The sequence below is a fragment of the Typopeltis vanoorti genome, chromosome 22 (assembly GCF_054136105.1).
Source record: "Typopeltis vanoorti isolate ZY-2024b chromosome 22, IOZ_Tvanoo_1.0, whole genome shotgun sequence".
Taxonomy (NCBI): Eukaryota; Metazoa; Arthropoda; class Arachnida; order Uropygi; family Thelyphonidae; genus Typopeltis; species Typopeltis vanoorti.
This window is the reverse complement of record NC_143570.1, coordinates 97,115,414-97,132,240: the sequence shown is the minus strand read 5'-3', so window position 1 is coordinate 97,132,240 and position 16,827 is coordinate 97,115,414. Positions and strand designations below refer to the sequence as shown.

At 36.5% G+C, this 16,827-nt stretch overlaps 1 protein-coding gene across 1 annotated transcript in view; it reads left to right on the top strand.

Annotated features, from left to right (window-relative positions):
* LOC150094582 (voltage-dependent calcium channel subunit alpha-2/delta-3-like) overlaps window positions 1-16,827 on the top strand; it is a 1,537,934-nt gene that overhangs the window by 1,312,673 nt on the left and 208,434 nt on the right. The window contains exon 28 of the mRNA XM_090412095.1: window positions 5,413-5,526. Within this exon, the coding sequence (XP_090268221.1) occupies window positions 5,413-5,526 (114 nt within the window). The remainder of the gene's footprint in view (window positions 1-5,412; window positions 5,527-16,827) is intronic.

Here is a 16,827-nt window from a genome sequence, read left to right as displayed (position 1 = left end):
TAATCACAAAATCTCATGCTCAAGAATGTAGAGTTTCTCACAAAATGGCAAGTGCACTGGATGCTTATGAAAATGGCAGCAGATGTTTCTGTCCTCTGTAAAATGTGTCTGAAGCAACTGCTTCATGGAGTGGGCAATGTGAGGAGGGGCACCAACCTGCATAACAACTGTTGAATTCAGGCACTGATGCTGTTGAAGTGTTGGTATTACCTGATTTCCTAAGAGAGATGCATATCGTTGGTTATTAACAGTGCAGGTAACGAGACAAGCAAGACTGAGCTCCACGAAGAAGAAAGGTCCAATAATGAAATCTGATTTAAAACAGCACTAAATGGTGACCTTCAGGAAATGAAATGGAATCTGTTACATAACATGTGGGTTTGTGGTTGCCCAAATTCTGCAGTGGTGCATATTCACATCACTGTACAAATGGAAGTGAGCTTCGTCAGTTCAGAGAATGTTCCATGGCCTGTCATTATCCATTTCAGTTCAAGCAAGAAACTGCAGGGCAAGTGTTTCTCATGCACCCCAGTCAGGTTTAAGCAATTGCTGAACATGTGAAATCTTGTAAGGATAACAGCACAGAATTTGCCTTACGACTCTGTGAACTGTGCTTACAGGTTTTTCTGAAGACTGCAATATGCTGTGTACTGCTGCTTCCTACAACATTTGCCATCCTTTATTCCTCTAATGTTGTGGCTACATCCTCCACTGTCTGTGGTTGATGGGCTTCCTTCCTCTTCTGCGTTTGACATCTAAGGAACCTGTCTCTTCAAATTTCTGGATCATTTTTCATAAACCATTTGCCCTCATAGGATCCATTTTAATCCCTTTAATATTCTGAACTTTTGCAATGCTGTTAAGGCACAGCCATTATTTTCGTAAAACAACTTCAGGAGAAGTGCACGATTCTTCAGTAATAGTGACATTGTACTTTAACATGTTGCCTGCTCACAGGCAATGAACTAGAGCATTCCACAGCTACTTGCTTTTATAGAAGCTTCTTTCAAAGCATGCATCATTGGTATATTTGCATAAATGGTACATTGCAGCATTTCACTGCATAACAGGAATATTATACGTAATAATTTGCATGTATAGCAGCGCCATGTATTATCCTAGTGGCAACTTTTAGAACTAATCTTGTTTTCTGTGCAAAATAAAATCCCATTGCCGCACACATCATCATGTTAAATATTAAATTATTCTTCCGAGCAGTTACCTGGTTACAGCATTTTGAAATGTGAACTTTAATTATAATCACCCTGTGTATATATATATATAGGTTGTTCACCTCTCATCATTTGCCTTAGTATCCCATAATGCAAAGCACACTTTCTTTTGGGTCTTGCTCACGCTGAAAAGACTTCAATAAATGTCAAGCTGGGAAGGATTATTAGTAATAGTGCAGATGTGGTAGCCCTGCAAGAGGATTTGAATAAGCTAGATAGATGGACAAATGAATGGGGATTTCAGTTTAATGCAGCAAAATGTAAGGTCTTGAGGTTTGGGAAACATCGATGGGATGCTGCATACTCTATGGGAGGAGTTATACTGGGGAGACAAGAGATCTGGGGTTGATGATTAATAGAAACCTGAAGTTTAGGGGACATGTTGCAAAGGTGGTGAATGTAACACAGAGGATTGCTGCTATTATGAGAAGGACACTGACCTGCAGAGATAAGAGGGTTATCATTCCGTTGTATAAGTCTCTGATCAGACCACACTTCGACTATTGTTCTTAGATTTGGTCCCCAGGATTTGAAGGGGATAAATTAACTGTGGAAAGGATACAAAGACGGATGACAAAGATGGTTTCAGGACTGTACAAGGATAGTTATGAGGATCGGCTGAGAGAATGTGGACTGCAGAGTTTGGTGGATAGAGGAAGGAGAGGTGATATGATTGAGACTTTTAAACTGTTGAGAGGTGGTTACAGGGTTGACACTGGGGAGTTCTTTCACTTGGTTGAACAGCGGGAAGGAGTGATGACAAGAGGCCATCCCTGGAAGTTACGAAAGGAAACTGTGAGCAAGAGGGTAAGGAGTGGTTTCTTTGTGTGGAGGGTGGTTGAGCCGTGGAATGCATTGCCTGATGGAGTGGTGGGAGCGAGAACGGTCAGTGAGTTTAAAGAGTGGTATGATAGACTTTGTGTTTCTCGGGGGGGACCTCCCCTCGATGAGTCTTGACAGATTTTATGTCTTAGGAAGGACCTCCCTCCATGAGTCTTTTGACTCCTTGGAGGCCTGAATAATAATAATAATAATGTCAAAACCAGTCTGGGTAGTGACCTTTAAATAATGTTTAGCAATATACGTGCTGGAGGTGATAGTTCCACTGTAAGGCACTAATTAGGCCTCATTCAGATTTCTATGTACAGATCTAGCCACCCAGCTATATTGGTGATAAGGAAGAGAGAGTACAGAGGCATATAACTAAGACTATCAAAGGACTCTGGATATCGAGTATGAAGACAGAGTGAGGGAATGTGGTCTTTAAAGTGTGGTGGATAGGATGAGGAGGAATGATATGATGGAGACTGATAAACTGGTGAGAGTAATCTATCAGACAAATACAGGGGAATTATTGCATTGAATAATGAGTTGATATATGAATGAGGGATCATACCCTGGAAAATGTACAAAGGTCATGTGAGTAAGGAAATGAAAAAGATTTTTTTACATGGTAGATGGTGACTGAGCAGAATGCATTGTCAGAGCAGGTGTGAATGCTTCAGCATCGAATGTTTTCAAGGCAAGGAACAGTAGTTATTGTGGTCTATGTGAGTGTCTTTGAATCCCTGAAGGCTTATTGAGCTGCTGCAAGATGACTTTCTCCAGCAACATGTGAAAGAAGCAACTCAAGGACAAAGAGTGTTAGGTTTGATCAAGCATCAGAAGGTGTGTTAGTTAATGATGTGACTGTTTTGCTGCCAGTGGATACAGTGATCATACCATACTGACCTCTAAAGTAGTCAACTATATGGATTTTCCAATCAGGACAGGTTATATGCAGAACTACTAATCTGGAAATTATGAGAAACTCAGGAGAATAGTATCTGTGATTCCATGGTATCAGTTATTGAATGGAAAGGATATCAACAGTTCATGGAAAGCTTTGAAAAAAAATGCTTAAATGATCAAGTATTTTATTTCCCTCCTATAAGTTCAAAGAACAAATAGGATGAAAATGAAATGGATGTGTAAGAGATTAAGCAAAAATCAATAAAAAGATGATGATGTAGAAGGAATATTTTAAGAATAAGAGTGATGTGCAAGAGATTAAGAAATGAATGTGCAAGAGATTAAGCAAAAATCAATAAAAAGATGATGATGTAGAAGGAATATTTTAAGAATAAAGGTGAAGAAGTGCTATGAAATATATAAAGTGCAGAAAAGTTATGAGTATTGTACAGAAAGTTAAGTTGGTGTATGAAAAGAAATTGGCTGCACAGGCAAAAGGCAACCCAAAAGAATTTGATAGTTATGTTGCAAGTAAAAGAAAGAATGAATGCTGAAGAATAACTTTACTGGATGGAAATGGTATTCTATTCAAGGCAGATGCAATTGTTCATATAATAGGTGCTCGTTTTGCTAAGATCTTTCAACCTAGTGTATGTAATATAGCACACAGTGCTACCCATTACATCGGATGAAGAGATAGAGATGCATGAGAAGGAGATTCTAGACCTGTTGCATAAAGTGGATAAGAGTTTGGCAGTAGGGACAGATTGGACATCAGCATATGTTAAAGGAATGTTCAGCCAAACTGGCTAGGCCCTTTGTTAAATTTGTTAACTGATGCATGGTAAACAATAGTTATCATCTCAACACATAAATAGACCGACTATAGAATAAGTAAAATATTCCAGCTCTTCATGCACAGTTTTTGGTGAAGATGGAAAATAGACTAAAATATGCAAAAATGGGATCTAGTTGAATAAATTTATGTCTGAAGAGAGAAATTAACACTAAAGAAGCAGTATACAAGATAGTTTTCAAACTAATTTTAACTTATGGATCTTGAGAACTGGATTACAAGTAATGAAGTTGATAAGACTAGTGATATCAAATATGAGAATTTTGAGAAAAATTTTCAAAATTGGTGAGAGTTGTGATACAGAATTGAAAATCACAGTATTTCCTGTGATCATCATCATGAATCACACTTGTGAATTAAAATTCATTAATGTTAATTTAGAAATGAAAAATTAAAACTAACTGCTAGTAAAACATGAAATATTAACATTAAATACCTAGCACTGTGTGTTATCTTCATTTCACACATGCCCACTCTTTTCTCCTCATTTGTCTTGTCGTCATATTTTTAATCGACAGGAATCTTGCTGAAGCATTTTACAAAATACTGTATATTGTTATATATACTCAGATGCTGGTGATTTAAGTGATATAATCAGAGGTATGAAGGCCATCATAACAGAAACAAAAATTGATACACCAATCAGAACTATAAACCATAAAATCTTATGAAATCAGCTGCTTATCTGACAGAAACTCTCCACATTCAGTCACTACTAACCTAAGCAAGATTTAATCTAAATTTACAAGAAAATACCTGTTCATTAATACCAAAACTTATTTTTTCTTTGCACCTCACTGTTAACAAGCTACTTAAGTCTGCAGCCTTCAGAAACATTGCTAGTGTTAAATGAAGAGCAGACAATGAGAAGAATTCAATTGTGCACACATGTGGACATTTTTACTTCTTTTTAATCTAAAAATGAAATTTCAAAAATAGAGTGGAACTATTTCTTTTGAAACAGCAAATGAACCAAACTAAATGTCATTTACAGAGTATATTGAAGTGAAACACAATCAGATATTTTATGACAATCTGCAAAATAAAAGAAAAAACTGGATTTTTTTCCCTCTCATGCATTTCTGTTTGCTTTGGTACTGAGGTTGTTGCTCTATATATGTGTTATTGTTTCTTCTTGCACCACTAACCTGTACTTCATTATTTAATGCATAAGCCCACTAGGTCTGCTACTGGCATTACTTCCCAGGTAATGTGATTTTGCATGACTTTTCTTGCATTGTTGTTTAAGAAATCTTAAATTTTATAGCTAACAGTTTAACAGCGTCTGTAAAAATATTTATAATTCACATATTTTCTAAAGGTTTGTTTTGACTTGATTAATTTATTATAACAAAACCATAAATTAATTTTAAGTAATGTTAACTTAAACGTTATATGTAAGTTATAGCTTCTATTTGTCTATTGAATAGCAATGTTTTTATAGTGATGAATAATTTGGATTAATCAGTATCTCTAATTTATGACGACTTATTTAAATCCATAAATAACAAAAACAAAGAATATCATAATGAAAATAAAATTTACAATAGAGCAGCTTTATTATTTTATTAATATAATTTTGATTACTTACAGGGAAGATGTAATCAAGATGCATGGTATTATTACAACTTTTGTTGCTACCCGGAGTGGACTCCTAAGATTTGAAGACCATAGAACTGAAGAAGAGAAAAGCAACAGTACTGAAAAGTATGAAATCTACTATTTATGTAACTGAACTATAAAAGATATCTAATATTAGCAAAGCGATTCAAGCTAAAACAAAACTTCAGGTTGGTAATAGTAGCTAATTAATATATTTAGAATGCTTACTTTTTCCCACATTCTATGCTTCTTGATAGATTTAAATATCTTTTAGCTTATTCTGAAGCAAAGGTCTTGGTACACCTTATGATTTGATATCAAACTTGTTATGTAATTCAGCGGGTCTATGGTGAAAGTTTGCGTTATATTACCAGAACAAGATTATCTCATAACCTTTTCACCTACATTTTTTTTTGGTGTTTACACTCTTGAATTAATAAAAAAGCAATGTATAATCATGTAACTATTGAAGCTCTTTTTGCTATGCTGATTAAGAAATTATCTCAAAATTTCCTAATGGACTGATGTGCATGTAAAGAGATTTAAGCTTAAATGACCTTCAGGTTGATTTTGCTTCAGAATAAGCTAACAGTTGTTTTTGGTTTATCAGGATTGTATATTGCTAAGAGAGTTTTCACTCTCTGACCCAATTAAGATTACCAACCTGAAGCTCTTCTGAGCTCGAATCTCTTTATATCATTTGTATAAACAGTTATATAAGCTATTAAAAGCAGCCTGTTATTAGAATATGTAGTTCAGAAATTTTAACGAAAATGAACTACACCATAAATATATATCTGCCAGTAAGAAATGTATTCAAATATAAAATCTATTGATAAATGATATTTGCTTTAATTTTTTTGTGGATATTTTTTCCCATTTCATCTGATAGCGATGATAATAATAATAGATTTATGGGAAATGAGAAACTATGCCTGCTGCTGAGCACACATTATTTATATATTTTATGGTTTGCATTATTTACATATAGTGTAAAAAATTGCCATAGACTATTAATATTATTAACAAACCAGTCAAGCATACATTATAGGAGGTCTAACAACATTTTTGTCATTCATTCACAACATTGCGTGCATATAACATATACAATGGTTGGAAAGAAATCATGGACACCATAGTGTGAGGAGCAAACAGCCATGGCACCTACATTAATAAGATGTAAGGCCTCCTTTTGCTGTGATAACTGTAGTAATTCTAAGGGACATAATTTTCACAAAGGTACGATAGTGATCAGTGGGAATTTTTGACCATTCATCCTGTAGGATGTAATGAAGTCCTGGACTGTTGTGTGGCAGATGTCCCTTGACTTCACCTGACTCTAGTTTATCTAATAGATGGTCAATAGGGTTGAGATCAGAGCTCTGTGGAGGCCAGTCAAATGTGGTGACATTCATGTACACAAACCGCACAGTTACAGCAGCTGTCTTCAGCAAAACAATGACACAGTACATTGTTTTGCTGAAAGAGACAATGGTAATTTCTGTAAAAACACCACAAACTAGGAAGCATTGCATTGCCCAGAATGTTCAGATACCTCTTGCAGTTCAATTTTCATGGCACCACAGACAGAAGTCTGAAGTCAAAACAGGAAAAACAGAACCATACCACACTGCCACCTCCAAATTTCATAGTTGGGGTTCCACACTCTGGTAAGAGACATTCACTAGGCATCACCACACCCATCCATCTGCTCGGTAGGGTTGAGGTCAGAGCTCTGTGGAGGCCAGTCAAATATGGTGACATTCATGTACAGCAGCTGTCTTCAGCAAAACAATGACACAGTACATTGTTTTGTTGAATGAGACAATGGTAATTTCTGTAAAAAGACCACAAACTAGGAAGCATTGCATTGCATTGTCCAGAATGTTCGGATACCTCTTGAAGTTCAATTTTCATGGCACCACAGACAGAGGGCTGAAGCCAAAACAGGAAAAACAGAACCATACCATCATGCCACCTCCAAATTTCATAGTTGGGGTTCCACACTCTGGTAAGAGACATTCACTAGGCATCCACCACACCCATCCATCTGCTCGGTAGAGGGTGTAGCATGACTCAACGTTCCATAACACAGCTTTCTATAATAAATTTAGTTTAATCCTTTATCCAAGTGTAAGCAAACAAAGTTTGCGCCTGAAGTATCTTCAGGACTGGAGCAACATGTGGTAAAGATGGACCAAGCTCTCATCACTCCTTGTCTCAGTATCTCCCATAATTCATAGCACTTCTCCTTGCGGACATGTATAATGCTATGCATTAAAGGAAGAGCCACTACCCAGACCGGTTTCGACCTTTATTGAGGTCTCATCAGTGGAAGCCGGAGCCAGACCCAGAAGTGGTGATAGCAAGGCAGAAGCAATGGAGAAGTCATATCTACCTATACGAGTTGCCAAAAGGTGTACCACCTTATTAATAAATTATTCTGGATTTAGAGAAAGATGTTGGAAGTTTATTTTTTTTTTCCACTTGGTTAGACTATAATAAATTTAGTTTAATCCTTTATCCAAGTGTAAGCAAACAAAGGTTGCGCCTGAAGTATCTTCAGGACTGGGGCAACGCGTGGTAAAGGTGGACCAAGCTCTCATCACTCCTTCTCTCAGTATCTCCCATAATTCAAAGCACATCTCCTTGCGGACATGTATAATGCTATGCATTAAAGGAAGGGCTACTACCCAGACCGGTTTTGACCTTTATTGAGGTCTCATCAGTGGGAGCCGGAGCCAGACCCAGAAGTGGTGATACCAAGGCAGAAGCAATGGAGAAGTCATATCTACCTATACGAGTTGCCAAAAGGTGTACCACCTTATTAATAAATTACTCTGGATTTAGAGAAAGATGTTGGAAGTTTTTTTTTTTTCCCACTTGGTTAGACTATAATAAATTTAATTGAATCCTTTATCCAAGTGTAAGCAAACAAAGTTTGCGCCTGAAGTATCTTCAGGACTGGGGCAACGCGTGGTAAAGGTGGACCAAGTTCTCATCACTCCTTGTCTCAGTATCTCCCATAATTCAAAGCACATCTCCTTGCGGACATGGACATGTATAATGCTATGCATTAAAGGAAGGGACACTACCCAGACCGGTTTCGACCTTTATTGAGGTCTCATCACTGGGAGCCAGACCCAAACCCATAGGTAAATATGACTTCTTCATTGCTTCTGCCTTAGTATCACCACTTCTGGAGCAACGCGTGGTAAAGGTGGACCAAGCTCTCATCACTCCTTGTCTCAGTATCTCCCATAATTCAAAGCACATCTCCTTGCAGACATGTATAATGCTATGCATTAAAGGAAGGGCCACTACCCAGACCGGTTTCGACCTTTATTGAGGTCTCATCAGTGGGAGCCATAGCCAGACCCAGAAGTGGTGATACCAAGGCAGAAGCAATGGAGAAGTCATATCTACCTATACGAGTTGCCAAAAGGTGTACCACCTTTTGGAAACTCGTATAGTCTAATCGATAATCTAATCAAGTGGGGGAAAAAAAAAACTTCCAGTGTCTTTCTCTAAATCCAGAGTAATTTAATAAGGTGGTACACCTTTTGGCAACTCGAATAAGTAAATATGACTTCTCCATTGCTTCTGCCTTAGTATCGCCACTTCTGGGTAATGGCCCTTCCCTTAATGCATAGCATTATACATGTCTGCAAGGAGATGTGCTTTGCATTATGGGAGATACTGAGACAAGGAGTGATGAGAGCTTGGTTCACCTTTACAACGAGTTGCCTCAGTCCTGAAGATACTTCAGGTGCAAACTTAGTTTGCTTACACTTGGATAAACGATTAAACTAAATTTATATAGTCTAACCAAGTGGAAAAAAAAAAAAAAGAACTTCCAACACAGCTCTCTGAGTTTCCATGTCCCACTGTACATACTCTTTGCACCACTGAAAACAACAGTGCATATTGATTTGGGTAATGTGGGAGTTGCATATTGCAGTCCTCCTATGAATTAGTGAGATGCATCTCACTAATTAAATGTTCTTATCAAATAAAAAACCTTGTCCTTCCTCAAAACTTCTATGTAAATAATATTGGAAAAATTTCCCTGCTTCAGAAAATTATCCACAAAGAGAAAATACTTCGAGTAAACTGGATTTACATAAATTCTTTTTTTTTTCTTTCTCTGAATAATACAGTTTTCTTTTTGTCTTCAGTATTCTGCAATACACACACTATCATGAAGATCACTTTTTAGAAGAAAAATACAACTTTCTGCTTGAAATAAAATGTTCAGTCTTCTGTTTCATCTGTTGACAAGAAAACACAGTGTTAAAGAAACAAACAGTAGACCTAACTAGTACTGGAATTTTCTCTTTTCAAACCTTGAGCTACTGTTTATGTTTAAAAACATTAGAGACCTGCTTCTAAATTCTTATCTTCTGGTGGTCGTACACTATTTGAAAGAAAAAATCTTTCATGTAAATCTATAGAACTCCAAATACATTCATATACTCCTGATTTAACCATGATATTTCTTTGTTAGAATTTATTATTATTATTGTTAATGGGTACTCCATGGAGTCCAAAGACTTATTGTGGATGGTCCACAAACATCATTCACAATATACCTGTGATACCTCCACAATTATTGTTTGAAATTACTTAAATATAAAGAGCCAATAGGCTTCATTTTGGCAATATAAACATTATTATTGTTTTATTAATATTGTTTGAAAGTCTACATAATATTCATAATCCTTTCTCCTTTCTAAACAGAGTCCATATTCTCATTCCAATCTCAAAAATAACATAGCAAACACCTGTTGCTTAGCTGGCCAGATGTCTTAAATATCTGCACATGTGTGCACCAGCTTCAAATCACCAATAAAACTCGTTGGCGCTCTCCTTTTATGGGTAGAGTGAAACATGTAAAATAAACTTGCAGGTATGAAAACCAGTTTTACTGTACAGTGCCACTTTATTGAAGTAAAATAAGGATAGCTGATATCTGTTGGGCAAAGTGTACTGCAGTTTTTGAACTATGACAGTGTATTAAAAGAAACTATTACTTTACGGTGAACAGGAGGGGAGAGAAGTCTTCGTTTAATTATCCCAATTTCTTTTGAATTGCTATATAAAAGTTACCCAATTTAAAAAAAATAAATAAAATGTGCAGTACCTGATTGTGAAAATCATCAGATACTCCACCACACTCTATTAAAGCATCTGTTCACATGTCATTCTCCTTGTAAAAAATTTATTCCTTGCTTCCTTGTTTACCATATTGTTATGTATCATACATAGATGGTTGTTCTGTTATCATCATTGGCTCAACAGCCCTGTGTGGGCCCTGGCCTTCTTCAGAAACTTCTGCCAGCTTTCCTTATTCAGTACCAGGTTTCTCCAATTTTTGACTCCTAAAACCTTAATATCTTGCATCTCTCCATCTTCCCATCTTAATTTAGGTCTTCCAATTTTTCTTTTTCCTTCTGGCTTAGCATTAAATATTCTTCTTAACTATTCTATTACTATCCATGCATATAATGTATACTGCCCAACTTTTTTATGTACTTAATAATGTCTGGCTCCTTAAATAATATGTCTAGTTCATGGTTATATCATTTCCTCCACACACACACACACACACACACACACACACACACCATTCTCTTGTACTAGTCTAAAAATATATCTGAGGACTCTTCTTTCAAACAGACCTAGCAATCTTTCACTTACCATTGAAAATAGCTAATTTTCAGAGGCATAAGTTAACACTGGTCTTACAAGTACTTTGTACATTATTATCTTTATTTTTCTTGAGATCAGATGTGACTTTAGGTGTTTCCTAAGTCCATAGAAACAATACGTCTCTGGATCTCAGTACTGATATCATTTTTACAATTAACTTCTGATCCCAAGCATATAAAACTATGTGCAATTTCAAATTTATAGAAACCAATTTCAATTTAAAAAGCATTATTATCACAAATCTTTCTAGTTACTGGCATATACTTTGTTTTTCTTGATTAATCTGCAAAATCATCTTCTTTGCTGCTTTTTATAAACTGATAAAAGTTTCTTCCATTGCTTTCATGTCCTTCCTATAATATCAATATTGTCTGCATATGCCATAATTTGTACTGATTTGTAGAAAATAGTTCCCCTTGTCTTAATGCCAGCATCTCTGAAAACCTTTTCAAGTGCTCTGTTAAACAGTAAGCAAGCTAAACCATCCCCTTCTCGAACACCATCTTTTATATATATTGGATCAGATAACATGTTCTGAATTTTGATCTGACAACGAGTATTTCTCATTGTAGCTTTAACTAAGCAGTAAGTTTTTGTGGAATCTGTAGTTCCTCCATTGCAATAAATAAGTTAGATCTATCTATGCTATCATATGTGGCTTTAAAATCTATGAAAAGGTGGTGAGTTTCAATTCCAAATTCATTACATTTTTCAAGTAATTGGCATATATTAAAAATCTGATCATCTTCCTTGACAGAATCCACACTGACAATTGCCAATAACATTCTCTACATAGAGATAAAGTCTCTTAAACAGTTCGTCAAAATGCTCTGCCTATCTTCCTAGTATCATTTCATTCCCACTCAAAATTATACCCTCCTTATCCCTACATAATGTTGTTCTAGGCTGGAAATCTTTCCAACTACTATTTAACTTTTGATAAAAATATCTGCTTTCATTCATACTTCTAAGCTGATCTAATTCCTTAAGTTCATCCTCATAGTATTTCTTCTTTCTATTTTTATGCACCTTTTTTCTTCTTTTCTAGCCAAACGATATTCCTCCACAGCTTTACGAGTGTGGTTCCTTTGTTGCATTTGTTTGCATGTCTCATTTTTTAATACAGTCTCACGTTCACATTCTGCATCAAACCAATGGTTATACTTAACTCTACTGACTTTTCCTAATACTATGTCTGCTGTTGACACTATGACATACCTAAGAACATCTCAAGCCTCATTAGCACTCTCACCAATAGTTAGACCAGACAGGTTTTCACTGATTCTCTCACCATATTTGGCTTTAACTCCTAATTCCTCCAATCATTCCTTATTAAACTTTCTAGAATGGGACCCATATATCTTCTTTGCATTAGATATTCTGCTTCTAATATTTGATATAATCAAATAGTGATCAGAATTGATATTTGCTCCTTTGTAGGTTCTAACATCCATCAAATTGGATAGGAGTCTTGCAACTATTAAAAGATGATCAGTTTATTAAAGGTGTCTCCATCAGAAGACTTTCAGGTCATTTTGTGAATATCTTTATGATTAAACATTGTACTACCAATAACCATATTTTTTGAAGAAACAAACTTGATCATTCTAGTCTCATTATGTAAACTATATTTCCCAATGCTTTGCCCGTGTGTATCTTCTATGCCTATCTTGGCATTTAAATCACCTATAATAATTTTTACATCCCTCTTTGGACATTCCTCATAGATCTTATCTAATTCATCATAAAACAACTCTTTTTCAGCATCATTCTTTTCTTCAGTTGGAGCAAGTTGCAGATAAAACTGTAGTTAAAAAATCTGTCCTTTAGTTCATAACCTACACATTCGAGGTGAGTTTGCTTTGAAGTCCATGATAAGATGTTTTATCCTCTTGTTTACGATGAAACCTGTTCCAAACATGTGATCTTTCTTTTGGCAGCTATAAAAAATAATATGATTTTTCTTTTCCATAATCCTCTCTCCTGTCCATCTTATTTCTTGTATAGCCATAACAAGTATCCTGTATTTATCCAGTTGCTCCAGCAGCATTTTTAAAGCTCCAGATTGGTAAAGAGAAAGTATGTTCCATGATACAATTCTCATATCCTTATGACATTTGCCATTTTGTTGCCGTTTAGTCCATCCAGCAGTTATTTCTTTAGATTTTGTGACAAGTTTTTTTTTTTCCATGGTGGGGTCATCAGCCCAATCCCCAACATGAAGGGCCAGGCTTCCCTATTTGTGACCCAGCTCTACCCCCAGGCACTGGGAACCCATTTTAGTCACCTCATATGACATGCCGGGTTACAGTGGGACTATTCTTATTCCCCGGCCACCACACAGGGAGATTATTTCTATCACCCAACCTTTTTTCATACTTCACTCAGTGTATAACCCTCATCATATTACTTCAGTAAAATTCCTTCTCTAACTCTATCACATCACTTCTTTGGAATAATAGAGAAGATAAACATGATGTGGAGTATTTATTATTCATGATAAGAGATGAATTGTGCCCTCTCAGTATGGATAGAAGAGATCAGATATTTTCTGGGTAAGTGAGTGTGTCAAGACAGAGAAACTAGAATTGCACATGTAGAAAGTAGCAGGGATTGCCTCATGTCAGGATAATGGCTTGCAAAATGAGAGGGTGTATAATATATATTACAGAACCAGGTAAAGTATGGGGGAAGAAACAATGGCTATAAGAATACTGGTGCAATGCAGTGGTTTTTCTATGCAAATGCTAAGAAACAATGGCTATAAGAATACTGGTGCAATGCAGTGGTTTTTCTATGCAAATGCTAAGGAGCATTAGAAATATGAGGTGGTATCAAAAGGTTTCGAGACTAGGTTTGTAACATGCCAACAGATGGCAGCACAAGGCTGCATGCACAGTCACAGGGAGCATCTACCTTCATAAGTCAGTGTGCCAAAAGACATCATCCTGTGTACAACAGGAGCTGTGCAACTGATGCTATCTGACCACTTGCATTACCACTGCAATTTCATCATGAACAGCAAGTTAGAACAAAGAGCAAACGTGAAATTCACATTTGAAAAAATGTGAAATTCTGGGATCGTTACTGGTTACGAAACTTGGGTGTATGGGTACAACCCTGAGACGAAGCAACAGTCTTCACAGTGGAAGAGCCCATCATCTCCATGACTGAAAAAGGCCATAGTCCACAGCTCGACCAAGTGCATGCTCATCGTCTTTTTTGACATTCGCAGCATTGTGCATCGAGAATTCGTCCTCAGGGGCCAGACCATCAATAGCGAGTTCTACTGCCAGGTTTTAAGGCATCAGGGAGGACATTCAGCGAACGCGACCAGATCTGTGGCGCACAAAAATCTGATGCTCCACAATGACAATGCACCCTGTCACCGAACTCTCCTCACATGCGAGTTTCTCACCAGAAACAACATCATCTCACTTCTGCACCCACCCTACTTGCCAGATTTGGCTCCTGCAGACTTCGCCCTCTTCCTGAAGATGAAGATCCAGCTCAAAGGTCACCGTTTTGACACCATTGTGGAGATCCAGCGCGAATCGCAGAAGATGCTTGACATGCTTTGAAAAGAAGACTTCCAGGACACATTCCAGAAGTAGCAAGAACCCTGGGAGCGCTATATTGATATGCAAGGGGACTATTTTGAAGGTGATAGTGTGTAAACGTAGAAAAATAAAGTAATTTCTCATAAACAGAGCTACTCTCGAAACTTTTTTATACCACCTCGTAAAGTGTTTGGCTTTGATTGACTTAGTTTCACCCAAAATTGTTTAACATTGAAACTTGGTTAACTGAGGAGGCTGTTCTAACATTGATAGAAACAGTATACCATATTTTGGTAGGATAAGGAAAATAAATGCTGTGGTGGAATATTATTCATTATAAGGGATGCATTGTGCCCTCTCAGGGTAGAAAATCCAGTGAAAATAACACTAATGGCTTTGAGAGTATATGGCTTGAGATAGATGTTTATAAGACAAGATATTTAGTAGGATATTGCTATAGACCAAGAAATATTGATAGTGATAACCAGGAAATATTTCGGCAAATTAGTTTGCAAATGCAAAGCTAGTGATCATTATGAAGGACTTAAACTATAGCAATATTAACTTGACAGAGTAGGTAGAATTCAGTACTAAGGGAACTGAATTTTTGAATTTTTTGAGCAGACGACTATGATGAAGAGAACATGAGGATCAAGAGTTTTAGATTTAGTCATGTCATCCGAGGATCTGATTATGACTGAGATGTCATACTTGCTCTTGTTCCATCCTCGCTTTATTCCTAGAAGGATAATGTGTGATGAAGTGTTAGGAGTGAATGAAGAGGATATGTTCCGAATACTGAGTATACTAAATATCTATAATGCAAGGGAACTAGATAGAATTTCACAAGTGTTTTAAGGGAATGTGCTGTGGAACTGACTATATCATTGATTTGGCTGTTTAATGAAAGTCCTGCAAATGGGAAGGTTCCCAAAGAGTGGAAGAAGGGTAAGTTAGTGCCAAATGCATAAAAGTGGCAGTAGAATGGAGTATCAAACTATTTGTATTTCTTCTGTAGTTGTTAAGATTTTGAAGAATATTATTAGGTTTCATGGAATGATTACTGCATGTATAAGTAATCCTATATTTCATCTCATTCACTGAGAGATTATCAGATAAATAATACAAAAATTATAAAAACACACACAGAAATGCACAAAACAATAAGTGAAAAAATTAGACTGAAAGTCTCCTGTGCAATAACTGCAGCTAGCCAACAGCACGGGTGCTGTTGGCTAGCCGTAGTTATTGCACAGTAGGCCTAAGAACTGAAGTTTTCTCAATCTTGGGAAATTTCACACAACCATATTTATTAAGATTTGGTTGATTTTTTAAAAATCTGCTGATGAATCTAAAAAAAGATTTTCAAGTTTTTATTTTTGGGTAAAGCATAGTAGTTTTTTTTTTTTATTTGATTCTGTGCAGGGTATCCAAGGCATGGTCACCCAGACTGACTGACTGTACTTATAACAGTAAATGTCTTTCTTATGTGTTCTTCTTGGTAATTCTAGTAGTAAGACTTATACGTTGGTTAGACATAACTGGTAATTAATTTACGGAATTGACAACGCATATAAAGTAAATAAATTAAAGATAACTTTAATGAATCACTTCTATATTTCGGCAATGTCACATTGCCATCTTCAGGAACATAAAGATATGGTATGTGCACTAAGGAACTAACAAAGCAAATGAGGAAGAAAATAAGAACTAATTTTGTTCCTAAAGTCCTAATGGTGCCCTCTTGCGGGCTAATTTGGTAGTCTTGGCAGTTGGGCTGAAGTTCTCAAAATGAAAGTCTCCCAAATTTGGGGCAGTTTCATGCACCCAAATTTGTTGAGGTTAGGAACGTTTTTTAGAGCTGCTGAAGATTCTTTGAATAGTCTTTCGTATTTAAACTTGCTGCGATGGATTATTTTTGTCTTCTTCCAACGAATTTTATGGTGGGTATCTAAGGCATGGTCTGCCAGTCCAGAGCGGCTGTAATGGTGAAAACGGATGTAGTCTTGGTGTTCTGAAATCCTGATATTTGTTGTTCTGCCTGTTTGGCCAAAGTAGGACAATTTGCAGCTGCAAGGGACCTGGTATACACCAGGTAGGTCTAGGGGAAGTGGTTGGTCTTTGGTAGAGCGGA